Source organism: Rhododendron vialii, chromosome 6a, assembly GCF_030253575.1.
Source record: "Rhododendron vialii isolate Sample 1 chromosome 6a, ASM3025357v1".
NCBI lineage: Eukaryota > Viridiplantae > Streptophyta > Magnoliopsida > Ericales > Ericaceae > Rhododendron > Rhododendron vialii.
In genome coordinates this window covers 11,659,657-11,687,223 of record NC_080562.1, presented here as the reverse complement: position 1 = coordinate 11,687,223, position 27,567 = coordinate 11,659,657, and the positions used below count along the sequence as shown (strand labels likewise).

The window sequence follows — 27,567 nt, the reverse complement described above, 5'->3', positions numbered from 1 at the left end:
TATCAAACCCAGCAAAAAAATTTGAAAAATTATTTTGATAAACCCATTATTTTTAAGTTTAAAAATAAATTTTTATTTTTTAAGTACTCATTTTGAAACGTGGAACTGGGTTTTAATTGGAGTAATTGATGAGGAGGTAAGCACCCATTGGTTAGGCGCACAAACGGGATTCTCTTTTGAGGAGTGTTAGGGACAAAGAAAATAGGCAAAGAAAAGATCCTTAAAGAGTGTACATGAACGGCTTAGATTTACTGTTTAAAGTGTACATGAACAGCTTAGTGTACACTTTAAGGATATTTTCTTTGCCTATTTTCTTTGCACTTAGCATTTCTCTTTCTCTTTTGAACCAAACCCTACACCGCTACAAGTGTCGTAGCAACGGTAAAACGATTAAACGAAGTTTAAGTTGAACAGTGAGGAGCGCAAGCGAGCAAACACACACACACACACACACACACTCTCTCTCTCTCTCTCTCTCTCTCTCTCTCTCTCTCCGAATCTGTAATGTTCAAGTGGCGCAGTTCTGAATGTATTGTTCAAACTCCACCGTCCTCTCTCTCTCTCTCCATGTATTGTTCAAACTAGGGTTTTTTGTTTCCATGCCCTAGCATTGAAACCCGAAGGAGGGTTCCCAATTCCTTGCTTTGTCTCTCTCTCTCTCTCTCTCTCTCTCTCTCTCTCTCTCTCTCTTCGCTAAGCCATCTGTAGAAGAAGACGAAGAACATTCCTTTCTGCTCTCTCTCTCTCCGCTAAGCCGTCTGTAGACAACGACGAAGACGTGGAGTCATCTCGTATTGCAGCTCAATCTCGTTGTGAGTCTTTTATATTCCGCTTTTTCCTTATATTCTTTTGTCTTTCTGATTTTCATGTTTGTGATTTCGAGTTTGGATGATGGGGTTAAATTATGTTAGGGCTTTGTTTGGATTCTCTGGAAATTCGATTTCTGTTAGATCCGTGAGGAAAGGTGTTATTGTTTTTTCTCGTCAAATCTCAATTTCTGCTCAAATTTTTTTTTCCTCAGTTGTGGTTTCGGTTAAGCTCTCGCTGTTGTATTTTTCTGTGTTAGTTGTAGAATGCTAGAGTTGGCGATGAAATTAAATTTTGTAGATTCAATTCTGCAGGCCGCATCCTTTTCCTGAAATCAAATTTTGGTTAAGCTTCGATTCAGCATCTCCATCTATCATCGACTATCTAATCACCATCTTCGCAGACCCAACAATTCAGGTAAACACAGGAACAGAACATTTATTCACCCGTACCCGATGTCGTCCCCATGGTTTCCCAATGCTGTCCCCAAATACTGCATCGTACCTAGTTCGGCAAACCGTAATGGGCCATACCGGTTCCCTGTACACATACGGTGACTTTTTCCGGCGTATCCGTGCTTCATAGGTGGTTGGTTTTTGTTATATGAATTTTCCCTAATATCTAAGATTACAAGAAAAATTCAAATCAAGAGGGCAATGTTATGAATGTAGGTATGGAGCAACACCACGACTTGAGATTTTCCAAGTTTGATTTTATTTCATCGCGAGGGCTAGGGCTTTCTCTTCCCTTTAAATTCTATTATGTATTTTGATTTCTGAACTTTCAAATTGGGTTTCAATCGGTAACTGGTTGGATTTTAGTTTTATGCCAAACACTAGGTTCAGTTATGTGATTCTTCTTGTTGAATGTGTGTTCATTTTTATCTTGTTTGCTGTACACCAAATTTGGCTAGGAGTTATGATTGTTTTTTGTTAATAATAATGGGTTTTTGGTGACGATCTATTCCAGGGTTTTGGTTTCGTTGTCATATGCCTCTCATTTTTTTGTTTGATGTTGAAAATTTTTAGTAAACCATGGTCCTTCACCTCTTCCTCGTAATATTTTTGCTCTCTGATGAAGGATGGATCTAGAATATGTTGGATGGATCTACCAAAGTTAGTGGATAACCAATAAACATGAGTAAGTGACATAAGTGGCTTAATCTACAAAATTGTTTCCGGCAAAGAATGCTCGAAGTCTTCATACTAGAATTAAAGGATGTGTTATGCTTTGTCAAACTACGAAAACAACCACAACATTGGAAGAAATCCTAATCTGTTCTCGATTTCCATTATCTATTTGGGTTTCCATTTTCCTCATGCAATTTTTAAAGGAAAAGGTCATCTGGAAAACAATTGAAAATGAATTGTTTTTCCGTCCTCCGGCCTATATAATGGAGAGTCTTTTTGTTAGAAAGCTTTGGACATGTTTTACAATTGGTTCTAATTTTGTCCTCCAGCTTTTCCTGACTCACGTTGTCTTCTGTGGGATATTTTCGTCTTTTCATGCGTTTTGGGAGTGGGCCTGGCATACTATGCATCACTGTTTGGTTATTTTTCAATTTACTAATTTGGGTTTTCTGACTTACTATTCCATCTGTGTCCCCAAAATTTGGCCTTATTTTGTCTTCTTCTGGTCGACAATCCAAATTTGTGTAGGGTTATTTTTGCCTTTTACGCGTTTTGCTGGTAGCTGTTCCTTCTCTCTCTCTCTCTATCGATCGATCTTCGACAGCTTGCTCATCATCATCATCATCTCCATCATTGTCTCCATTGACTTGCTGGTAATCGTCATCGTCATAATGCGTTTTGCTGGTAATCGTCATTGTCATAACTCGTTTTGCTGGTAATCGTCATCGTCATAACATGACCAAAATTTGCTCCCCAGGTATTGTTTTTTAGGGTTTGTTGTTGTCTGCAGTTCTTATTTCTTGGAATGTGGTTTTGGTTTAGGGTTTTTTGGGATTTTTAGATTCGTTTCGCCGACCTTGGAGCAGAAAGGCCCCCTTTTTTTTCCCGCTTTTACCATCTTGTATTGTTGTTGTCTATTTTGCCTTATTGATCCTTTTCAGAGTTCATATTTTGAGAAATAGAATTCAAGGTTTTGAGTTTGTAATGTTTCTTGTTCGGAAGTTTATTTGGGATCATAGTTGTTTTGTTTTGTACATGTTTTGGGGTAGGTAAAACTGCAAAGGCTTGTGGGCATGCGTGCCCTTTTCGGAATTTCCGGATTCTGAGACGCGTGGGGCCCGGGTCGAGGGAGCGCGAGCGGGGAAGCAAGCGCTCGCAAAATACAGAGTCGCCACTCGGGTTTTGAAGGTCCGACACCCAAGGAACTGTATTTTGAGAAGCACTTGCTGCGCTTTTTGATTTAAAAAAGTTTAAGGAACCAGTCCGTCATAACCATATCTGGGTTCGGGAGCCAGGTTACGAGAGGGGAAGGGTTTTATGGCACCCCTCTCGCCCAATCCGGAGATCGGTCTCTACTTAGGCATTTGCGAAAATGTTTGTTTGCGATTCTGTTTTGATTAATCAATTTTTAGCCAATTAGGGCGGGGGAACAGTTAATCGGGGATTAATACTGTGACATGTTTGCAGGATGTGATAAGATATGGCATGGATTAGTGAGATGACAAGTAATAAATGGAATGAAGTTCAAAACGTCGATCATACATCAAGGCAGCGATGTGTATGATTTTGGCACGAACAAACAGCCAGCTTGCATGCGTGAGTTCATCTGCATGCAAGCAAACCGTCGCGCGACACAACCATATACTCGCGCGAGTATTGACGCTTCACCAATGGTTTGAATTTCACCCCCTTCTGGGCTCTGGAAGGACCAGTGCTCACCCAAGTGCAAACCAAGCAGTTTATAAGTACTTGAAAGTAAACAATATTACAGCAAACAGATGAAAATATTATGAAAACACAACCCCTAAACAGTGGGGGTGTCTAAACAGAGGCCAAGGCCAAGCTGCTCATGCAAGGGCAGTCCCTGGAAGACAGAGAACCATTGCGCGACAGAGTGATACAGGCGCGCAATTGTTCAGACTGGACTTCCAGGAATTGCTTTGCATACTTAGGGCTCTGAGACATGTTCAGGAGCATCCCAAGAGCATTCCAAACCAAGAGGTGTTATAAACTAAGCTAAACAATGATTTTCAACATGCAAAACAGCAAAGCAGTGAGCTAAAGCTCCTTAAAAGACTTTAAAAAGACTATGAACACAATAATAAACTTAAAGACCAGGGTCCCTTCCCCACGTGGTCCAATCTCACGCAGACAGAAGTGTCGCGCGAGTATATGGGACCATCGCGCGAGGGTGTCCCAGGTAACAGCTCTTGAAATCCTGCTAGCTTTAGAGCCAGAACTGGTATCGATTACCAGCCTTGACCCTGCCAGCCCCCCTCAGGGGTTCGAACAGTGAGCAGAAAGATATTATACCTTTGCTTGAGTGTCTTGGAGATGGCTTGAATGATGAGATGGTGAGATTTGGAGGGTGATAATGTGGGAGTGAGTGGGGTGTGAGATGTTTGTGCTTGAGTTTGCCTTCTTCTTTCTTGGAGAGAAATTGGTAACCCTTTGCAATGAAGCATGGGGGGGGGGGGTATTTATAGAAAAAGGGGTTAGTTGGTGGCTAGCCAAGGCCTTGTAACCAGCCAACAAGGCTGGTTAGAATCACTTGGTGGAGAAGTGGGGTGGCAAAGGTGATGGGAGAATGGGGGTTGAGGTGGTGCAAGGGGAGCCCCCCAGAACGCTGTTCAGCCGACGAAAACGGGGTCACATAGGCCTGTAGCCCCCTGACCACCACGCAATCCGGGTGAAAATGACAGGTGTTGACCATCGCGCGAGATAGTGAGAGCATCGCGCGAGGGTCCAGCCAACCCCGCGAGGGTCAATGGTCAAAGCTTTGACTTTGACCACCACCTGGCAAATGGACCATCGCGCGAGGATCCCAGTGTGTCGCGCGACATTCAAACCCAAGGTCCAGGTTCTGATTCAAGGGTTTAAGGGCTAAGAATGGGTTCCTCACATGCCAAACTCAAGCCATTCCAAGTTCTCGAGACTGTTTTCGACCTGATTCATCATCGGGGAATCAAGAAACCGAAGAACGAAGTAAAACGATCGGGAAGTCAGATCGGGGTGTCTACAGTAGTCCCTCTTTGACGGCACGCGGAGCACCATTAGTTGGTACGGGTAACGTCAAAGATTTCTAGACACCCACCCAATCCACCTGAAAGCCGATTTAAACGAAAAGTGCAAACAAGTATATACAAATACCGTGCACCAACGGATCGGTGAGCAGATTGATTGCTGATCCGAATTTGGACGGATAGATCGTCGTTGATTGATAATCGGACGGATGGATCATCGCTGATTCGAATTAGGACGGATGGATCGTTGCTGATTGATAATCGGACGGATGGATCGTCGCTGATTGAAATTGGACGGATAGATCGTCGCTGATTGATAATCGGACGGATAGATCGTCGCTGATTGAAATTGGACGGATGGATCGTCGCTGATTGAAATTGGACGGATAGATCGTCGCTGATTGAAATTGGACGGATGGATCGTCGCTGATTGATAATCGAACGGATAGATCGTCGCTGATTGAAATTGGACGGATGGATCATCGCTGATTAATAATCGGATGGATGGATCGTCGCTGATTGATAATCGGACGGATAGATCGTCGCTGATTGAAATTGGACAAATGGATCGTCGCTGATTGAAATCGGACGGATGGATCGTCGCTGATTGAAATCAGACGGATGGATCGTCGCTGATTGATAATCGGACGGATGGATCGTCGCTGATTGATAATCGGACGGATGGATCGTCGCTGATTGATAATCGGACGGATAGATCGTCGCTGATTGAAATTGGACGGATGGATCGTAGCTGATTGAAATTGGACGGATGGATCGTCGCTGATTGATAATCGGACGGATAGATCGTCGCTGATTGATAATGGGACGGATGGATCGTCGCTGATTGAAATTGGACGGATGGATCGTCGCTGATTGATAATCGGACGGATGGATCGTCGCTGATTGATAATCGGACGGATCGATCGTCGCTGATTGAAATGGGACGGATGGATCGTCGCTGATTGATAATCGGACGGATAGATCGTCGCTGATTGAAATTGGACGGATAGATCGTCGCTGATTGAAATTGGACAGATGGATCGTCGCTGATTGATAATCGGACGGATAGATCGTCGCTGATTGAAATCGTCGCTGATTGAAATTGGACGGATGGATCGTCGCTGATTGAAATTGGACGGATGGATCGTCGCTGATTTGATAATCGGACGGATAGATCGTCGCTGATTTGAATCGGACTTTACGCGGGCAAACCACTGCTGGGGATATAAATGCGCCTTGGATTTTAAAAGTCATCAACTCACGATAAACCCCAAAATTGTTGCAGCGCCTAAGTGAGAACCTACGGGCTCTTAAGGGTGGATAAGCATGATTGGGCCTGTCCAGAAGCTGCATTGGGCCTGGAGGCTCAACCAAACCATCGCGCGACATAGTCACTTCGTCGTGCGAGGGTTACCTGTTCAGGCCTGGGTCTGTTAAGAGCCCAGACCTGGCCCGGATCTGTTTTCTCCCATACAATCGACAGGGACGTTCGAAAACCGCTCACAGCAGTTTCGAACTCCCTCCAACACTATTCTCTCTCAAACTCTCCCTCTCCAACCCTTGATTTCGTCCAAAAACCAAGTAAACCCACGTGCGTATCATCATCCATGGCTGATCACGGCGTTACTCGGGGTAGCGGGGAAGTAGTTGATCGTCCGGAGGACGAGGGAAGACCAATGGTGGTCGAAACAGAGGATCGGCCGGCAATGGGGGTTGTTGTAGACACCAGTGCAGAGGTAGCGGGCGGCGGTGATGGCGAACAGGGCCGCATGCTGGAAATTGGTAGCGAAGGCGATCATCGCGCGACGCAGTCAGACCGTCGCGCGACGGAGGAGGTCGGGGCCGTGGGTCTTGTTGTTCAGCCGTTGGATCCGAGCATGGCAGTAGAAGGCTCGGTGGTGATTGGTGGTGGGTTTGGTAGAGATACCGGCGGTAGTGGTGATGGCACCGGGCCAAGTGAGACCCTGTCGAGGGACCCGGCGAAGGGCAAGGGCGTGGCGGCCGAGGAGGATGAGGAGGCCACAGAGGTTCCTGAGGAGGAGGTATTGTTTCGGCCGGGGGCTACGTCATCAGACCACAGGCCGATCACGAGACAGGATCTTGCGGAGTTCCTGAGTGACGAGAGATTAGCCTGGCTTTTGGAAGAGGATCCCATGATTGGGGCTGCCGTGTTAGAGGCTCGAGAGGAGCGAGAGCGGGTGATAGCCGCTTCAGAGGCCACGGCGAGGGCCGAGAGGGCAAGGGCCGCTGAGGAGGAGGTTTTGAGAGATGCGGAGGCCGAGGAGCGGGTTGGAGCGAGGGGGCAGGGACCCAGAGTGACAGCAGTGTCAGAGGCAGATGGTTTGACTCGGGCTCCATTTTCAGCAAAGGGGTACAGGCCACCAGTTCCACATTTGTTCGTACCATCGGGTCTTGCGGCATACAGGCCACGGCAAGCGGAGTATGACCCCGAGCTTGTTCTACGAGACCCTGATACCCACATTTCGAGCAGCTGGGCTGAGGTAAATTTCTGAAATTCCTCCATTTCCTTTCGTGATTGCAAATTCAATACAATGCATGTGCTTAAGTGCCGAGGAATGTAGTGTAATCCTTTGAAGTAGATCCAAATAGTGACACTATAGTTCACGTTGAATGCCATGCATGAGACATAATAACTTGAACCAACCATCTATTGCCAAGTTGTATTGATTACCTAGAACTTGAGAATGAAAGCCTCACATGCTGATATATCCCCTGTTGCTTGTTTCCGTGTCTAATGCAGGAGAGAGCGAGACAGAGGGACATCCAGGGTTTCGGGGGCGCCTGTAGCTCTTTGGCGTTGTACCAGGGTTTGCCGGAGAGGGTGAGGCAGTTGGTGGACATGGCAGGTTTTGGGGAGTTCATACAGACCCTAACTCGGGCCAGGAATGACCACGCGGTCTTGGTTGCACTTGCAGAGAGGTGGAGGGATACCACCAACACCTTCCACCTGCCGCTCGGGGAGATGACAGTGACGCCCACGGACTTTGCAGCCATCACTGGTTTGAGGGTTGGAGGCGACCCCATCCCGTTTGACTCGGGCATTCAGGAGGACGAGGCGGCCCTGGAGTGGTTCTTGGGAAAGGTGCCCAAGGTTGAGGAAGGGATGGCGAGATATGGACAGTTCACCCGATACCTTGCAAAGGAGGTGTCGACCGAGCAGGAGGCGGAGCAGATGGCCCGGGCGTACCTGTTGTACCTTTTTGGTGCCACCCTGTATCCGAACAGGCGCAGCAAGGTCCACCTATCGTACTTGCCTGCACTGAGGGATCTGAGGACGGCCTCATGTTTTGACTGGGGAGGAGCTGCGCTTGGTGCAGCTTATGGTTTCATGGGGGACTCGTCGAGGACTAAGATGAGCACTGCTGGCTACTGGCGGATTTGGGAGGTATGATCATAATAGAGTAAAGTACATTTTCCATTATGTACTTATCTGTTTGAATACATAAACTGCTCAAAAATATTCCTGCATTGTACTAATGATTTGAACTTTGATAACTGTGCAGCTCTGGGCCTATGAAGTTCTGAACATGTGCCGTCCAGTGACAAAGAGCCTGGACTTGGGGATCCTCCCACGTGCTCATATCTGGAGCAAGAAGAATATGGGAGAGAAAAGAGGGCGAGGCGACCTGAATGGCTTCAGGATATACCTAGACGAGCTCCGACCCTCATAGGTATGACACGACTTTATCAAACATAAATATGCGTCCCTTTTATTGCTTTAGTGCTGTCGCTGACCGATGTTTGCATTGCTTGCTTGCGCAGGTAGAGTGGGATCCTTGGAAAGTGGCAGAGTCAGAGCCTGAGTACTTGGCCAGGAGCAGGGCCGTGAAGGCGAGCAGAGTGCTGCTAGAGTCGGCTTTTGGTTGGCAGTGGTACTTGGGTGACCGAGTGACACGCCAATCACTTGGCCATGCAGGGTTCCAGGTGCCCGGACCGCTTCCACCACGGGCCTCACACACAGGGGAGTACACGTTGGCCGAACTAGAGGTCTTCACGCGGCTTGACACCGACTTGACACGCTATCTACGTCCCGGCATGGACTATGCAGTCTACCAGAAGGAGCGTTTGGCGGGGCCATTGAGAGTACGAGAGTTCAGGGAGGTCCGGAGTCAGGCCCGCGGAGCTGCTGAGGAGAGGAGAGCCGTCACTGCGAGGCAGAGCAGTGGTGAGAGTCGCGCGAGGCGGGGTCCGAGTGGACCTGTGAGGGGTGGGCCACCAGAGTTGACATGGCATATAGCTGTGGTGGATTCTCAGGGTAATCCGGCCGAGCTACACTTAGTTCCTGCCAGAGTTGAGCCAGCGCCTGTCACCGTGCCGGTAAGACATTGTACCCTTCATTATTGTACTTCCATAAAGTCTTGAAATATTGCTCCATTACTTATGTTCAAGTTATCCTTGCAGGTGCCCAATGAGTGGGCGAACGAAGCCGTTCGGCGTATGCTCGCATTGGAGAACGTGATAAGGCGGGCGGCAAGTGGCCTGCCTTTGGACTTGCGCTACCCACCACCGGTAGCTCAGAGATCTCAGGTATATCCTTCAGAGAAACGATACATTCCTGCATTCGGTACTTGATATATGCATGCTTTGCTCGATACATAGTATACTTTAATTGCCGTCAACTTTGAAATTGATTGTACCTGCCTGCAAACATACAATACATAGAACATATACTAAATGTGCAAAATTTTACAATGCAGACTCAGGGACGGGTGGCTCCTAGGAGGAAGAGCGCGAGAGAGCCTCCACAGAAGAAGCTAGCAAGCAGGACTCCTGCTCCTCCACCTACTACTAGACCACAGACGCGGGGCGTACAGCCACCCGTTGTGAGTGAGGAGGCGGCTCGAGAGGCCGTGGCGCGCGCAGAGGAGAGGTATCAATTGAAGATGCGCCAAAGGCCCTCGCAAGACGAGCCGGTCCGCAAGAAGCAGCTGATCCTGCCCGAGGATTCTGAGGAAGAAGAGGAAGAGCAGGGAGAAGAAGAAGAGGAGGACGAGGAGGCGCTTGACAGCAGCGGCTCGGACGACTCAGCCGATGATCCTGGTTTTAGACAGGATCCTAGAGAGAGAGACGACGACGACGACGACGACGGAGATGGTGATTGGTTCGGAGAGGAGTGAGGGCTACTAAGAAGCCTCATTTGTCTTTCCACATCTTTGATTTTTGCTTTTGGGCTTGCGCGCCCGCGTAGATAGGTGGAAGGCCGGAGTGCCTTCGTTGATACATGATACATGTTTTTGGGGCCTGTGTGCCTTTTGGATTTGATGGGCGAGTGTGCCCGAGCTGACATGATGACTTCGAGCGGCCGAAGCGCCGCACGCACAGTAGTCTTCCTTACTTTGACATGGATAGATATGGATTAGCTATAAAATTTGCATTTTCAGTTCATTTTACTCTTGCAATGAACTTAGAATAAATAAACGCTTGCCACTAATACCATGCTTGCATTGATAATGTACCGAGACTGTTCACAAATGCACACATACGTACAGACAGAACTAACTCAGAGAAAAACGAAAATGTACCCCAGGATACGGTCAGGATACGAGGATACGAGGGAATGGAATATTGGATATTTAAAAGCCAAAACCCAGAATATTCTAACTTGGATAAAAAGAACACTTTCGTGAGGTCATGTATATACAAAATGGCCTACGAAAGCCGACGGATTCGAGAAACACCTCCCGAAACGCAAAATTGCCCAAAAACCTTACGAAGGACACAAAAGGGACACGAGATGGGAAAACATGACTCTATTATGTCCCGGACTGAAACCGACACCTCCGTACAGTCATATTAGGTCATCATGACCTGTACGGCCTGAGAGAAAAGGACACGACCCTCCGGATCGAGTTTCAAACTCCCGAAATGCTCATTTGGCCTTGAAACGGGCCACTGAGGGCTCGAAAACCTCGTTAAACGCAATATCTTGAATCCGATGCTTGGATATGGTTGCATAAGCTCATAGTGACTTGCCGGAACCATAAAAGTTGCAAAAGAACCCTTGGAACAGGAAGCGACCAAAATTGGACAGTAGCTAGTGCAATCTGTCAAAATGCAGGCTGAACCATCGCGCGAGGGAGTGAGTATGTCGCGCGATGGAGTGGATATTTCTCACTCGCGCGATGTAATGAGACCATCGCGCGATGGTTGGGCCGTGCCAGGCCACCTTTATTTGACCATCTCAGATTTTTGGACGTCCAAGCCTCATCATCAACCTTTAACTGCTCAGAGTACTTCAGAGGGGTGGGGCAGTGCAGAGATGCCCTCACTTTGAAGAAGAAAACGCCACATGGCATGGATGTTTGCACTGGAAAGGAACGACACTCTATGCATTCTGCCTATAAAGAGGCCAATATTCTGCAAATGAAAGACATTTCTCCCACAGTTTGAGAGTCCCACGAGAAGCAGAATGGCAAATAATCTTCCGGCCTTGATTAGCCCATGGCTCACGGCCTTTGTTGCTGGAGATTGGCTATCATTCCGGTTTCACGGGCTGGCCGCATTCCGTTTCCTTCGCAATGTGAGGGTCCGTCCCGAGTTTCTGAGGGCAGCCCTACAATTCTGGGATCCAGAGGTTCACGTGTTCAGGTTTGGGATTAACGAGCTGTGCCCAACCGTGGAGGAATTCCAAGCATACCTCCAAGGAGTTGCCTCGAGCGTGATTGTCGTGCGGCCTTATAGGAAGAGCATGCCAAAGCTCTTACAGTCAAGTCTTGATATTACTAGAGGAGCGGCCGAAAGTTTGCTAACTGGAGGGCAAATCAACATCATGCGCCTAATGGAGTGGTATGGGCCAGAAGGGGACGTAGAGAATATAGCCGTGCAGGCTCGATGTCGATTTGCCCTGGCAATCGGCGTGCTGGCTGCTTATTTACTGGTATCTCCAAATGGGCAAGTCAACCCCATGCTGGTGAGCGTCGCCGCTCAAATGGGCGCCCGGAAAAATGTGGTACCACTGGTTCTGGCAGAGACACTCATAGGTTTGGATTTGGTTTCTTTCAGCCAAACAGACGTGTTCGGCGGTAGTCCACTACTACTGCAGGTTAGCTTAGTTCTCACTCAGCTCACCTTTTTTCGGCTTTCACACGTTCTGTTTTTACCTCATCTCTCAGCTAAGGCTATATCGAAGCTCCTTACTTGTCTTTTCTCTCAAGCTTTATGTAACTTCTCACTTGTTTTTTCACTCTTGCAGCTCTGGCTATCCGACAAATTGGGATTGCTCACAGCACCGGAAGCAAATTGGCGTCATCTGCCCGGTCGAATGCATCAGCGGGGTATGATCTATCCGGAAATGACTGTGCATCAATGGTGCGCATTTATGAGAGAAATGCTACCGAACGAGATCACATGGTGGCATGAAGCTTTAAACATTCCAGACATGACTTTGAGTTCTGCAGGTTTCGAGAGAGTAGTGATAGCTGGGCTGACCGCCTTCACGTTCTACATCCCTGGACGTATCCTTCATCAGCTAGGGATGAGCCAAGGACTCCACCGAGCTGGGATTGAAGATTTCCAAGTCCCTGCTTTCACTGCCACGACTGGGGCCTGCAGCAACTCAGAGGAGCTGACCCAGACTTCAGTACGGAACTTACGCATCGATATCAAACATGGCTAAGAAGGGAAATCACAAGCAGACAAAACAACAACTGACTCCTGACGGACCTTGATGATCTAGAATGAACCGTGAGCCTGTTAAGGCCTCGAGCACTTTATTCTGTTTTTATGCTTACTCTTTTTAAGACTGCTCAGCCTGTGTAATAGAAGCTATAATTTGAAGAAAGATGAAAGTTCGAGAATTTTCCCCTTTTGATCCAAGTGTTGAACCGCCGTGTCACACAAGTATCGAGTCAACTTCTGGTAACGGGAAACCGTGGATCAAGTTGATGGATTGTGACCGAATCTCACAGAGAGATTGCCTACGTATCCCTTTTCAGAGAATCAGGTCAACACGTAGTTCAGGCTAGGGTTCACTCGAGTATTTTAGCTCTCCTTTTACGCTCTAAATTTTGCCTAGTGCTGCCACTTCGGGTTTTCAGCCTAGCGAGCTTTGATTGATGCCTATTTATTTTTGCCTAAACCGCCTTATCAGGTTTTCGGTCTAGCAGGCTTGCTCTAATTTTTGCTTGGAACCGCCCACCCTTGTGGTTTTCGGCCCAACGAGCTTCTCTCAGGGATAGTATCGTTTGAGTTGATCCAGGTTAACCAGAGAGCTGAATTCGTTGCCGTCGAGATCAATGAGCTGAGCCGCTCCCCCAGAAAGGATGGTCTTGATGATGTAAGGTCCGGAACGTTTGGGTCGAAATTTGCCGCGGGGGTCAAAAACTGGTGCCCGAATCTCTTTTGTGACCATGTCTCCTTCGACCAAGTCTCTAGACTTCACTTTTTTGTTGAACGCTCGGGCGATTCTCCGCTGATACCCCTGAACATGATACAGGGCCCGAAGCCTCCTTTCATCGAAAAGCATGAGTTCAACAAATCTCCCACTGAGCCATTCAGATTCTGAGAGTTTCGATTCCACCATGATCCTCAAAGACGGCACCTCAAGCTCTATAGGGAGAACTGCTTCCATCCCGTAGACCAAGGAATAGGGGGTTGCCCCCGTTGACGTTCGAATCGACGTTCGATAACCCCAAAGAGCTAAAGGCAGTTGCTCGTGCTAGTCACTGGCGGACTCCGCAGACTTCTTGATGATTGTCTCGACATTTTTGTTGGCCGCTTCAACCGCACCATTTGTTTGGGGACGATAGACCGTTGAGTGATGGACTTGGATCTTGAATTCTTCGAAGAGCTCCAGGACCCTGCCTTTGAAATGACTCCCATTGTCTGATACGAACGCTTGCGGAACCCCATATTGGTAGATGATGTTTTTCCTGATGAAGTGAGCGACTTGAACCGCCGTTAGGGTTTTATAAGATTCGGCCTCCACCCATTTAGTAAAATAATCTATGGCCACGAGGATGAACCTATGTCCATTTGATGCGGATGGTCTGACCATGCCGATGACATCGATGCCCCATACAGAGAAAGGCCAAGGCGAAGCCATGCCAAATAGGTTAGAGGGCGGAACATGCATTAGGTTAGCATGAATTTGGCATTTGTGACATCGCCGCACATAATCCACGCACGGAGATTCCATAGTAGACCAGAAATAGCCTTGACGCAAGATTTTCCTGGCCAGCATGACGCCGCTCATATGAGGGCCACAGACCCCCTCGTGGATCTCTTCCATGATTCTGACGGCCTCAGTCCCGTTGACACAGAGCTTGTGCATCCCACAATGAGATCTCCTATATAACTTTCCCCCATAAATGACGTACTGGGCAGCTATTCTCCGCAATGCAGTCTGATCCTTTTTGGAGGCCTCGGCCGGATACGAACCACTCTCGACGAAGTTCCATATGTCATGGTACCAGGGTAGGCCATCATCAACATCATCGATGGCGTTGACGTATTGATAAGCGGGGCGGTCCCGCTGTTCGATTAAGACTGGGCGGAGTTTGACTCCCAAAGGTAATTCGACCATGGAAGCCAAGGTCGCGAGGGCATCGGCAAACCGGTTCTTCAAACGGGTAATGTGGGTGAAAGTCACTTTGTTAAAGCGAGGAATTAGCCCCTCCAAATCCTGATGATAAGGTTTCAACCCCTCTTCACGTACTTTTCAGTCCCCATTGGCCTGAGATACAACAAGATTGGAGTCTCCGATAACTTCGAGCCGTTCAACGCAGAGTGTGAGTGCAGCCTCCATACCCACGATACAAGCCTCATATTCAGCTTGGTTCTTTGTAACGTCGAAGTTGAGTTTGAATGCAAGCGGAATATGAGAACCATGGGGGGCGACTAGCAAAACCCCGATCCCAAATCCTTTCTGATTGGCCGCCCCATCGAAGTAAAGAGTCCAAACGTCTTCGACAACTGTTAGCACTTCCTCATCTGGGAACACGAAATCTGCATCTTCCGGTCCATCCACAGGGTGATCAGCCAAAAACTCAGCAATGGCTCGCCCCTTTACCGACTTCCTCGTGACGTATTCGAGATCGAATTCTGCCAAAAGGAGCAACCAGCGTGCTAACTTACTAGTGAGAGCCGGTTTCTCAAACAGATACTTGAGTGGATCCATTTGAGAAATCAATTTCACTGGGTAAGCCAGCATGTAGTGTCTCAACTTCTTAGAGGCCCAAACCAAAGCCCAACACATTTTTTCCAAGGCGGTGTAGCGCTCTTCAGACCCAACCATTTTCTTACTTAAGTAATAAACGGCCTTCTCAACTCCCTGGTCACCTTCTTGAGCTAGCAAGCATCCCATGGATGTAGAACTCACGGATAGGTATAGAATCAAGGGCTTTCCGGGCACTGGTGGCATTAAGACAGGCAGGTTTTGCAGATAGCTCTGAATGGACATAAAGGCCGCCTGACATCTGTCCGACCATACAAACGGGGTGTCCATCTTGAGTAGACGAAACATCGGCTCGCGAGTTAAGGTTAACTTGGCGATGAATCTGCTGATGAACTGAATTTTCCCTAAAAAGCTTCGCACTCCCCTTTCAGTCTCTGGTGGCTTCATTTCAAGCACCGCTTTGATCTTGGATGGATCGACCTCGATCCCACGCGAAGTGATCATGAAACCGAGCATCTTACCTGCTGTGACCCCAAAGGTGCATTTCTGTGGATTGAGACGCATGCGAAATTTTCGGAGCCTCTCGAAAAACTTCCTCAATACAGGAACATGCCCTTCCCGAGTTTTTGACTTAGCAATCATGTCGTCTACGTAGACCTCAACCTCTTTGTGCATCATGTCGTGCAGAATGGTCGTAGCGGCTCTCTGGTAGGTAGGACCAGCATTTTTCAAACCAAACGGCATGACCAAGTAACAATAAGTCCCCCATTCAGTGATGAAAGTCGTCTTCTCACGGTCTTCTGGCGCCATAAGAATCTGGTTATATCCGGAGAAACCATCCATGAATGAAAGCAGGGCATGGCCCGCCGTATTGTCAACCAGTACATCGATATGTGGCAGGGGAAAATCGTCCTTGGGGCTTGCCTTGTTCAAATCCCTGAAGTCCACACACACTCGAATTTGTCCATTCTTTTTAGGAACTGGAACAATGTTGGCAACCCATGTGGGGTATTGAGAAACCATAAGAAAACCGGCGTCGATCTGCTTAGTGACCTCTTCCTTGATCTTCTGCACCCAATCCGGCCTCATTCGCCTCAGTTTTTGCTTCACGGGTTTGGCATTTGGAAGCAAGGGGATTCGATGCTCCACTATTTCTGGGTCGATACCGGGCATGTCTCGATGGGACCACGCAAAGACGTCACTGAACTCTGAGAGTAGTTCTTTGAAATCGTGATGCTCCTCTGGGGATAAAGTGGAGCCCACTTGAACCATTCGGGGATCATTCTCGTCTTTCAAGTTTATTAAGACTATTTCTTCTTTTAACGGCTGAGCATGCCTTTCGTCTTCCCTTTCGATGAGGGCACGGATTTCCTTGGGAATGTCCCCATCGAAATCTATCCCTTCATCGTCGGGGTCGACACAGTTTATATAAAGATCATTCAAGTAGTCAGAAGAGGATTCCTTCATTTCATAAGACCCTGCAGGGTCGCCAAGTACAAGGGAATCAAACTCAAAGTAAAAGCCATGACGTGGAGGGCCAAGAGGCACAAACTCCGACTCAGAGCTAGACTTAGACTCAGACGACTCAACAGACTCAGTGTCAGACTCTGATACATCATCAATGCAAGTAAGGCGTGGTTTGAAAATGCAATTTTTAAGGCTACCCTTTGCTTCTGTGATGAGGGAGAGGGGATCCTTGAGGTCGTCGGAACCGAGCATGAACACCTCGGCCTCTTCAGCTTCCTTGGCCAAACCCACCTGGGAGAACTCATAAAACAGCTGCTCCAAGCTCCCTTGATCAAAAGACACCAGCCAATCTGTCTTTAGCTTGGGCTGACTAAGCTTCCTTTTGAATTCCGCCCTTGCTGGTTCTTCATCACTGGAGGACCAAGTGTCATCAGCGAAAACCTCAAACCCAGGCAGCAACTCCCCAGTGACTGAATCGACAAAAGGCTCGGGTTGCCCGGTGTAGACATCATTCCGCACCTCGCGCACAAAGTAACTGTCGGGCTCACCATAGAGAGATCGAGGTTTTCCCGTGCATTTCCTTCTTTTGGCATCCTTGGTAGAGGAGGTGTACCCCAAACCAAAGCGGCCCTCGCAGGAAGGAAAGGCAGGGAACTCCGGGATCCCTTGTTGGTGAATCCCAAGACCAAGACCAGGTAAATAGGACATCCTCCTCATGATGTCTAAGGCAACAGAGCTTATGATGAAGTCCCCATCCACGTTGATAGCCAAAACCGAACCAGAAGTGTCGAAAGAGAAACCCCCGAGATCAACGTCTTCCTCGCCGTGTGCAATCCCCAAAACAGGTGTGCCATCTTCCTTAAGCGGGCGAATGCCCGAGTCCCCGCAGATAGTCAAAGTACCGGTAGGGAGTCCCAACATAACTTTCTGATGAAGAGTAGACGGTACAGCCATGATGTCAGATCTGTGAAGCCACGGCCTTCCCAGCAGAAGATTAAAGGTGGCGGGGATGTCGACCACATGGAACTCAACATCCATCTCAAATCCCTCAGCGTCAAGTTTGAGCACGAGCGTGCCCTCGACCACGCGATGAGTGCTGTCGTATGCCTTAACAGCCAGATTGGAAGGTGCAAAGTCTTTCTTGGCCAGTCCCAAACGGTAAGCCACTCTCAACGGGCAAACATTGATTGCCGATCCGTTGTCGATCAGAACAGTGGGAATCCAGAGTCCTTTACACTTAACAGTGATGTGCAAGGGGCGATTGTGATCAACCCCTTCGATCGGTAGATCCTTGTCGGTGAAGACCACGGTGTGCCTAGAAGTAGGCGGGAGAATTATAGATATCATTGCTTCAGGTGTGACATCCGGTTGGATCTCAAGGCGGGAGAGAGTATGGCAGAACTTCTGACGATGTTCGCGGGAGGAACAGATTAGTCCCCAGAGTGATATAGCAGCAGGAATCCGCTCCAGCTGCCTCTGAATCATGTCCTCATTCGGGGAGCTAGGAGGTACCTCAAACAGTGCAGACCTTGAGAATGCAGAAGGTTCGTTCCTTTTGTTAGAAGAGTTGGACGAGCTCCCAGCCTGAAGATTGGAAGGCTAAAAAATTCGTCCACTCCTCGTAACGTTGAGAACGTTCTCTAAAGAGGGTATCGCTTGAAGGTCTTGACGGTCATCCCAAAGATCAGCAGGGACTTCCCCCAATTTGCGTTTTCCTTTGTCAGATGGCGGTGGGGCTATAGGTGCTTCCATGCCTAGATCGAGGTCTTCTGCTAAATCGTTCCACAGCAGCGACTCCCAGAAATCTAGATCCTTAACAGCTACAACCTCCCCAATGGGCTCCGTGTTAGCAATGAATGGGACGTCCCAGAGTCCCCCATCTGCAAGAGAGCGGTTGACAGTCCAAACCTCGGACCCAACTTGGATATTAACCACATCATCAACATCCCAGAGATCTGTTGGCGGAACAAGGTCCGTAACCATAATGCTGTGATCTTCCTCGGTCGGATAAGGTGGTGCGGGGCGCAAGAGTTCCTCGCTAATGATGTAAAATGTAGGATCGTACTCAGTGTTAGTTACAGAGTCAACCAGCCTGTCAAGAGTAGAAGGGAGAAAGCATTCCCCCAAGACGCGAGTTTCCTCCTGAACGATACCCTCTTCTATGAATTGAATCTCATGATTGGGCAGAGCGTATCCTTGAAGAGGATTGAGGTCAAACTCTAATGGAAACTGCCACGCGGGCTCGGGATCCCAATAGTACTCCTCCTCAGGCAAAACGGGTTCAGGCTGTTGAAAAAGCATGTTCAAAGAGAATCCATCCAAAGGGTCAAGCATGTCTGCCTCATAATTAGCCATCCAGGCGTCATACCAAGCATGGTTAAATGGGACATATTCGGGGTTCTGGGGGAAACCGTCTAACTCTAGCTCCGTCCATTCATTGATTATGGGGGCTGTATAATCATCATTATCGGCAATAGCCCATCCCACTGCTTGCATGTCAACCTGCCATTCCGGTAGAAGAGGGACAATAGACCTAAAATGGCTTATCAAACTCGGAGAGGAGTTTGGATCTGTCACATCAAAATACGGGCTGTCCAAGGAAGAAGCAGAGCTGAGCTGCACGGAAGGGATGGACTGGTGAAACAGGTCGCTGATGGAAGCGTTGAACACAAACGCTCCATTCTGCAGGCGTGCGAGGGGCACATTAGGATTGGACGACTGTCCTTCTTCAAAATGGATGTAGAAGATCTCGGCTTCGGGCTGAGAAGGCATGGGCACGACCGTCCTGGGTTGGTCTGTTGAGGTTATATGGTCGGGGGGGTTAAATATAGTGGAGCTATGGTTGATATAAGTGGAGCTGATGGATATTTGGTTGATACGGGGAGCAGGATTATGCTTTGGTAGGGAGTTGGAAAGGATGTTTGGTTTTTGAGTGGGTGGAGGTGGAGCGTGGAGAGTCCCTTCATCTATAAGATCCTGAATCGCATGTCGGAGACGGAAACAGGAGTCCGTAAGATGACCATCCCCTTGGTGGTAAGCACAATAAAGGTTAGCTTTGAAGTTGGGTGAAGGGTTCTTAGGCAGAGGAGTCGGGTCAAGGGGTTTCAGATGCCCTGACTGGATTAACTTCTCCATAACGGAAGACAATGGAGCTTCAAACGCAGAGAAACTGCGGGGCTGAGTGCGGGGTCGGTTATTTTGAGGGGTTTGTACCTGGTTAATCTCGGCGATGCGATTGGCGGTATTGGAAGAGGAGGCGTTAGTGCAGCTGGTTGCTGTGTTGGAAGATCCCCCACTGCCAAACAACGCATTGGTGTTCCCTGAGTAGACGCGAGGCTTTGGTTTCGAAGGGTTAGAGGGCTCCCCTCTCGACAGAATCCCACTTTGCAGCGCATCTTCGATGGCCATACTAGATTCGAAGAAAGTATCAAAGTTCGAGGAGGCTTGGACAAGAACCAAATGCCTAGCATAATCAGGCTGAAGATTGCGAGAGATGATTCGGAGCTGATCTCTCTCACTCGGGCGATTTGTCATCTGAGCAGCCTTCGTCCTCCATCTTTTGAAAAAATCCGCGAAGGATTCCTTAGCTTCCATTTTCGTGGACTCAAGTTCTCGGGTTGTCATCTTGAGCTGGGAGTTGTAACTATACTGCGAAATAAACGCAGCACCGATGTCTTCCCACGTCCTTCTTTTAGCGATGTCGAGCGACAAAAACTAGTGAAAAGCGGGTCCTGAGAGAGTCTGAGGGAACAGCTGGGACATGGCCTCGGGTTCAACAGCCAAGAGTTTCATGGCGGCATGATAGCCATAGAGATGAGTCTTCGGGTCGCCACTCCCATCAAACTTGGCGAGATCAGGCATTTTGAACTTGTCGGGGAGCTTAGCATTAGGATACAAGCAGAGGCGATCTAAATCAATTCCCCCGGCGCTGATCTTTTCAGACTTGGACACAGATTCCTCCAGCTTGACGATCTTTGCCATGAGAGCAGTCATGTTAGGATCCAGAACGGGTCTTGCCACAGCGAGGTTCAGATTCGCAGCCTCCGGGTGAGCCTCTCTCGGGTTGGGCTGAATTATGATCCGCCCTGCATGGTTAGGGTCTTCAACAAAGATTGGTTCCGCATGGTCGTCCTCATCGACCTCGCCTCCCACTTCTGCAGCTGGCGGAAGACAAGTGTTGATAAGGTCATTGAGCCTAGTGAGATTTGCATCAGTCTGAGCACCCCTTTGCTGCAAGGTGGCGATGCTGTTCTAAATGTTCATGAGCATGGTTTCGAGACTCAGTGGTTGCGGATGATCTGCCATAATGGAGGTTCCGGATGAACTTGACGAAGACGGGGAGGTTGGCGATGCCGGGGACTTAATTTCCTGGATGACTGACGGTGATCCTGATCGTAAGGCGGCCAAAAGGGAGCACGAAGAGTCTTCCGTTGTGACTGACTGAGCTTGCAACTTGACTAGCCTTTGAACAGAATTCTGATGCAGACGTTCCCAAGTGGGTTTGGCTTTCTACCTCGATACTTTCCTTGGTGGCGCAATGGTTCAGAATTCTGCTTTGCTTTGCTGTAAGAAAATGTTCAATAAGGGCCCTGCAGCAACCTTACTCTAAACAAAAGACTTTAAAGTGATAATGCAGCCATCATCGTCAGTGTCGCCCTTAGACTCTAAGACTACAGACGAGTCTGTCTCATGATGTTCGGACGCTGCCAAAATCCTCGGATTTCTTTTCGAGAGTGTATCCTCGTTTGAATCGAATAATACTAAGAGATGTCGAAAATAGTCTAAGCCTTTGACTTTTCCGTTCTTGAAGTTTCAACTTTGAACTTGGAATAACTCGGGGTGGATGACGTGATACCTTAACCAGGGCGGCGTAGGCAACACAGTGCCATAGCCTGAGCGGTGTACGTGCTGCGCACGATAACCAGGGTGGTGTGAGCATCACGGCATTCTCTTCGTCGTTCCTTGTTTTCTGTTTGAAACTTCAATTGGGATATAGACAAGGACTTAGAAAGTTTTGATTTCCCAAGGTCTCGTTGATCCTAGGACTTTTCAAAATCTAATAACACGCACCGCAAAGATGCATGACTCTTCATCGGACCTAGCAGCGTCCTAATAAACATAAGACAGACTCAAAAGAGAGACAACCTAGAAGCCGCCCTAAACATGCCCCTACGCAAAGCGGTATGTATGTACAGTGCATGCGATAGGGAAACCAGTAACACGTAGACAGTATATGGGGGTTAGATGCAAGTAGATCTTACCCTGCAGGTACCTGTCCTATTTTGGAGAGTTCTAGTGCTTTGTACATGCAAAAGGCTGGTTTTGGCTCGTAACGGGTTCCTCGGACTAAAGCCAAGATATACCTCCCGCTGCCCGCGTAATCGCTGAGCAACAGTCGAACGGTAGAATGACCTATCATCGTCGGAGGTTGTTGGTCATTCGGGGTCCCCGGGCTCCGGTAAACCGTGCCGGATTGCCAAAACGATCCAACGAGGCTTATCCCACATCGATGCAAATGAGAATGCGAAAGATTGATTTAATGAAATAGAATCGCAAATTCGCAAATGCCCTTTTTCAAATTCGGCTCACTTTATTTAGTCAATGCTTTAGAAGAAACTACACAAGAGAACAATCGGAAGAGTCCCAGATTGATTTGGCCGGACACGAGGTCCCGTTAAATCACCACTCCAACCTTTGGCAGCGCGAAGCTCACCGTTTTGACAAACTTTTGTGGGACTGTTCTCAAGTGTATTAAAATCTAAGCATAGACCAATATTGGTTCGATCCCCAGCAGAGTCGCCACTGTGGGCATGCGTGCCCTTTTCGGAATTTCCGGATTCCGAGACGCGTGGGGCCCGGGTCGAGGGAGCCCGAGCGGGGAAGCAAGCGCTCGCAAAATACAAAGTCGCCACTCGGGTTTTGAAGGTCCGACACCCAAGGAACCGTATTTCGAGAAGCACTTGCCGCGCTTTTTGATTTAAAAAAGTTTAAGGAACCAGTCCGTCATAACCATATTTGGGTTCGGGAGCCAGGTTACGAGAGGGGAAGGGTTTTATGGCACCCCTCTCGCCCAATCCGGAGATCGGTCTCTACTTAGGCATTTGCGAAAATGTTTGTTTGCGATTCTGTTTTGATTAATCAATTTTTAGCCAATTAGGGCGGGGGAATAGTTAATCGGGGATTAATACTGTGACATGTTTGCAGGATGTGATAATATATGGCATGGATTAGTGAGATGACAAGTAATAAATGGAATGAAGTTCAAAACGTCGATCATACATCAAGGCAGCGCTGTGTATGATTTTGGCACGAACAAACAGCCAGCTTGCATGCGTGAGTTCATCTGCATGCAAGCAAACCATCGCGCGACACAACCATATACTCGCGCGAGTATTGACGCTTCACCAATGGTTTGAATTTCACCCCCTTCTGGGCTCTGGAAGGACCAGTGCTCACCCAGGTGCAAACCAAGCAGTTTATAAGTACTTGAAAGTAAACAATATTACAGCAAACAGATGGAAATATTATGAAAACACAACCCCTAAACAGTGGGGGTGTCTAAACAGAGGCCAAGGCCAAGCTGCTCATGCAAGGGCAGTCCCTGGAAGACAGAGAACCATCGCGCGACAGAGTGATACAAGCGCGCGATTGTTCAGACTGAACTTCCAGGAATTGCTTTGCATACTTAGGGCTCTGAGACATGTTCAGGAGCATCCCAAGAGCATTCCAAACCAAGAGGTGTTATAAACTAAGCTAAACAATGATTTTCAACATGCAAAACAGCAAAGCAGTGAGCTAAAGCTCCTTAAACGACTTTAAAAAGACTATGAACACAATAATAAACTTAAAGACCAGGGTCCCTTCCCCACGTGGTCCAATCTCACGCAGACAGAAGTGTCGCGCGAGTATATGGGACCATCGCGCGAGGGTGTCCCAGGTAACAGCTCTTGAAACCCTGCTAGCTTTAGGGCCAGAACTGGTATCGATTACCAGCCTTGACCCTGCCAGCCCCCTCAGGGGTTCGAACAGTGAGCAGAAAGATATTATACCTTTGCTTGAGTGTCTTGGAGATGGCTTGAATGATGAGATGGTGAGATTTGGAGGGTGATTATGTGGGAGTGAGTGGGGTGTGAGACGTTTGTGCTTAAGTTTGCCTTCTTCTTTCTTGGAGAGAAATTGGTAACCCTTTGTAATGAAGCATGGGGGGGGGGGGTATTTATAGAAAAAGGGGTTAGTTGGTGGCTAGCCAAGGCCTTGTAACCAGCCAACAAGGCTGGTTAGAATCGCTTGGTGGAGAAGTGGGGTGGCAAAGGTGATGGGAGAATGGGGGTGAGGTGGTGCAAGGGGAGCCCCTCAGAACGCTGTTCAGCCGACGAAAACGGGGTCACATAGGCCTGTAGCCCCCTGACCACCATGCAATCCGGGTGAAAATGACAGGTGTTGACCATCGTGCGAGATAGTGAGAGCATCGCGCGAGGGTCCAGCCAACCCCGCGAGGGTCAATGGTCAAAGCTTTGACTTTGACCACCACCTGGCAAATGGACCATCGCGCGAGGATCCCAGTGTGTCGCGCGACATTCAAACCCAAGGTCCAGGTTCTGATTCAAGGGTTTAAGGGCTAAGAATGGGTTCCTCACATGCCAAACTCAAGCCATTCCAAGTTCTCGAGACTGTTTTCGACCTGATTCATCATCGGGGAATCAAGAAACCGAAGAACGAAGTAAAACGATCGGGAAGTCAGATCGGGGTGTCTACAAGGCTTTTAGTTGATTTTTGGTTTCTACATGCTATTTGCTTCACGTTATCAATTCTTGCTTCTAGATTCGTTTCCTCAACCTCGGAGAGCAAAGGCTTGGTTTTTTCCCGGTTCTGTTGGTTTGTTTTGCTGATGTCTATTTTACTCGATTGATCCATTTCAGAGTTCATATATTCAGAGAAAAAAAATTACAGGTTTTCACTTTGTAATGTTTATGAAGAAAAATCATGAACGCTAAACCAAGAAATTGGAGTTTAGGCTACCAACTTAAGCCATCTAAATTGATAGACAAGACTTATATTTACTATCCAAACTAGGATATTAACAACCACTTGAGCTCATGTTATCCAAGACTTCAATGGCATGTTTTAATTATCCTTTCTTACATAAACCACCAATTAACAATAAGGCAAAATATACAGCTTTATTCAGAAAAAGGTTGCAAAGAAATGGAAAGCATCCCTCAATACGTATAAGTTCGATTATAGTTCCTACCAAATGACTGTGATGAAAAGGTGCTGATAGAAAGCATCAAGAATTCACTGAGTAAATTGATTGTGATCCAGCATTATTTACAATTGGAGTGAGTTACTTTTGTTCTGTATAAAGTAGAACGCAGCACCGAATTCTTGTCATTGTGTCGTGTTGCTTCTTTTTTGCAGCCACAGGCTCAAATCTCTGGGTCCATTTTAAGGTATAGTTTTTTTTCTCCTGTACGTGTGTATGTGCATTTGTGTATGATATTTTCTTAACCCCGACGTACACATGTTGGCATGGAGAATAGTTATGGATGTTATTCCTAGTGAACAATGACGTATGATGCTCACAAATGTTCTATTACCAAAGCCTTATGTCCTTTTGTCCAACAATATGGTTGAGTATTGATTTAGTCTTTTAGCAGCACGTGTAGGAATGTGGATCCTTTGCCAACCACATAAATTATGAGTGCAACATTCTAAAAGGACATTAAAAGGCAATTTAAGAAACGGTGAAATGAGTTGTAAAAGCATTCATAAGTTACTACTTTTATCCAACTAAAGAGATGATGTAAGTGTAAATCTGCCTAAAACAGTTTGGTTGTGTGCTAAAAGTTGAACCAATTAGGTGTTGGTTGAAGCTACTAATAGACAATTAATCGAGTAGAACCTTGGGTGTGTCAGAGGGAACCTCATAGTGGGTACTTGACGCATGTTAGATAAATTTGCATGGGACCCAAGCCTATGTAATTCCTACCAAAGCGTTGAGGGATTTCATTGTTGGATTTTTCATAAGCACTTTCTATCCAGGCTATCTTAACTAGGCCCCTGATTATGTTTACGCAAGATGGGAAATGAGGGATTTGATTCAAACGAGCCATCACATTGATCAAGTATGATGCGTCAGCTACCTTCCCATTCCTACCAAAGCGTTGAGGCATTTCATTGTTGGATTCTTCATCGTTCTCAACAAAGACTCTGTCTAAAGACAGTGTTGAAGAAATAAAATATTTATTGTAGAATATTTGTTGTCTATAGACTATATTTGTCTTTTGAAGACACATCAAGTAGCTATTGGAGCTAAAGTCATCCTCGTTTGTTTTGACATGCCTGACAAAGTTTTCATTTTTCTGTTGCTATATTCCAGATGGCTCTTCGGGCACCATTAGATGGTGGCCCATGCATGCTACGAAGTAGCTTTGGAGATTGGGAAGTTGCAGCTATGTGCTTCCGCAATGATTCACATCGTTTGGTATACAAACCTTCGAGGAGTTTTGTTTGTAAGTATGCTGAAACATTAGCCATTGATGGACGGCAGTGGGATTCAGCAGTGGAAGTAGTTCCATGGCCTAACAAAATGATTTATGCCTCATTTCTATATCTTTTCCAAATCAGTTAGTATTCTTTTTGGACCTTATATTTGTTAAATCAGGATTTCTTTGATATTTTTGCCTTATTACTCTTTTATTTTTTTGTGTGACTAATCGTTGTCATTCTGCTTGTTGCAGATGATGAAACTTGCTGGTTTGTTAAAAATATTGAAACCAATATTAATGCTGAGTTTGTGATAAGATTTGCTTATTAAGTTCGTTGTCATTGTACAGGGTCATGTGAATGCTCATTTGATATTCAACTTTATACCACGATCAACCTTTAAAGTTCAGGGACACATTAGGTTTTGTTCATTTAGGTATTTTGACTCATCTCATGCTCAGTATTTTGTAATTTTAGGTATTCGTTATGTTGATGATTGCTTTGTTGTCTGCAATCAATTTTGTCAGTTCTTCGCACTTTGCAATTATTTTCCTAAAATATTGGCCAGTGATATTCCATTGAGCAATATATATCTAAATAAATGCTTTTTGTTGTGTTGTTTGTTTAGTACTATGAATACCCAAAAATTGTCTGTTTCTTATGTCCATTCTTCGGCTGCTTGATGGTACATTGACAATGGGAATTTCACTGGCATATTGCTAAAATTGGTATCTTGTTTTCATTCCCCCCCCCCCCCCCCCCCCCCCCCAGTGAAAACACAAAAAGTGTGTTGATTGCAGCATCGTACATACACTTGAAACACAGAGAACAAGTGAAATACAACTCTGAATTTCCTACCGTGAACCTCAAAATTGGGTAGTGTGGGCACACGCCTGATAAGCACCCAATATTGTAGATAGTTGGTGCGCTTAGTCCCGTTTTATGTTGCATTAATCTGCGTTTATGTAGCTTTTATTAAGGTTTTGCACGTAAGGTTCGTTTGAGGATGTTTCAGGTTTTACGCCCTATCAAGGGTGATTTTGATGCCTTGGACATGCCTCAAGGGAGTCCGAGCTTCCAAGACCAAGTGGCGAAGTGCCACCATTCTCTAATGAGCAAGATACGAAGCATCGGGTGAAATTCAGAAGAGTCGGGTGCCAAGCCTTGTAGCTAGAAGCCAATTCTGGAGTTAAGCTTCAGGTATCCATACAACCGTTTTGGTTGTATCCATACAGTGGCCTTATATTTTGGATAGATTCCTACGTATCCATACACCATTCTGGTTGTATCCATACAGCTCTTCTACGGAGCATTTCCAACACAAGCTTAACAGCCCGGTATCCATACAACTGTTTTGGTTGTATGGATACAGTTGGCTTTCCGACAGATTTTTCTGCTTTTTGAACATTCCATTTATGGAATAGTTGCTACTTTTGGGAAGTGCTAGGATTTTTGTTATGAGAGAAGGGTTGGATTGTATAAATATCACACACTCTCTCTCTCATTGGGACCTAGATAC

At 47.1% G+C, this 27,567-nt stretch overlaps 1 protein-coding gene across 7 annotated transcripts; it reads left to right on the top strand.

The window, feature by feature from the left end:
- The first annotated feature begins 674 nt into the window (after positions 1–674).
- Positions 675–26,797, top strand: LOC131328874 (uncharacterized). Of its 7 annotated transcripts, XR_009200563.1 has the most exons (6): positions 675–812; positions 912–964; positions 1,073–1,224; positions 24,981–25,012; positions 25,942–26,188; positions 26,303–26,797. XR_009200563.1 is itself a non-coding variant. In XM_058361833.1 (4 exons), the coding sequence occupies exons 1-4, from the start codon at positions 2,673–2,675 to the stop codon at positions 26,377–26,379; spliced, it is 264 nt and encodes an 87-aa protein (XP_058217816.1). In that variant the 5' UTR covers positions 2,622–2,672; the 3' UTR covers positions 26,380–26,797. The 7 variants fall into 7 exon arrangements, 2 of the variants coding, with proteins under 2 accessions (XP_058217816.1, XP_058217814.1); XR_009200562.1 differs by having other exon boundaries at positions 675–964; positions 1,122–1,224; XR_009200561.1 differs by having other exon boundaries at positions 675–964.
- The last annotated feature ends 770 nt before the right edge of the window (positions 26,798–27,567 follow it).

What these genes read in the sequence shown, in the direction of transcription:
- LOC131328874 (XM_058361831.1), top strand. Translation starts at nt 2,673, where the DNA reads ATGACCAAAATTTGCTCCCCAG. An exon ending in ATCTCTGGGTCCATTTTAAG is followed by an intron (nt 25,013 to 25,941) that starts GTATAGTTTTTT and finishes GCTATATTCCAG; the next exon opens with ATGGCTCTTCGGGCACCATT. An exon ending in TCTATATCTTTTCCAAATCA is followed by an intron (nt 26,189 to 26,302) that starts GTTAGTATTCTT and finishes TGCTTGTTGCAG; the next exon opens with ATGATGAAACTTGCTGGTTT.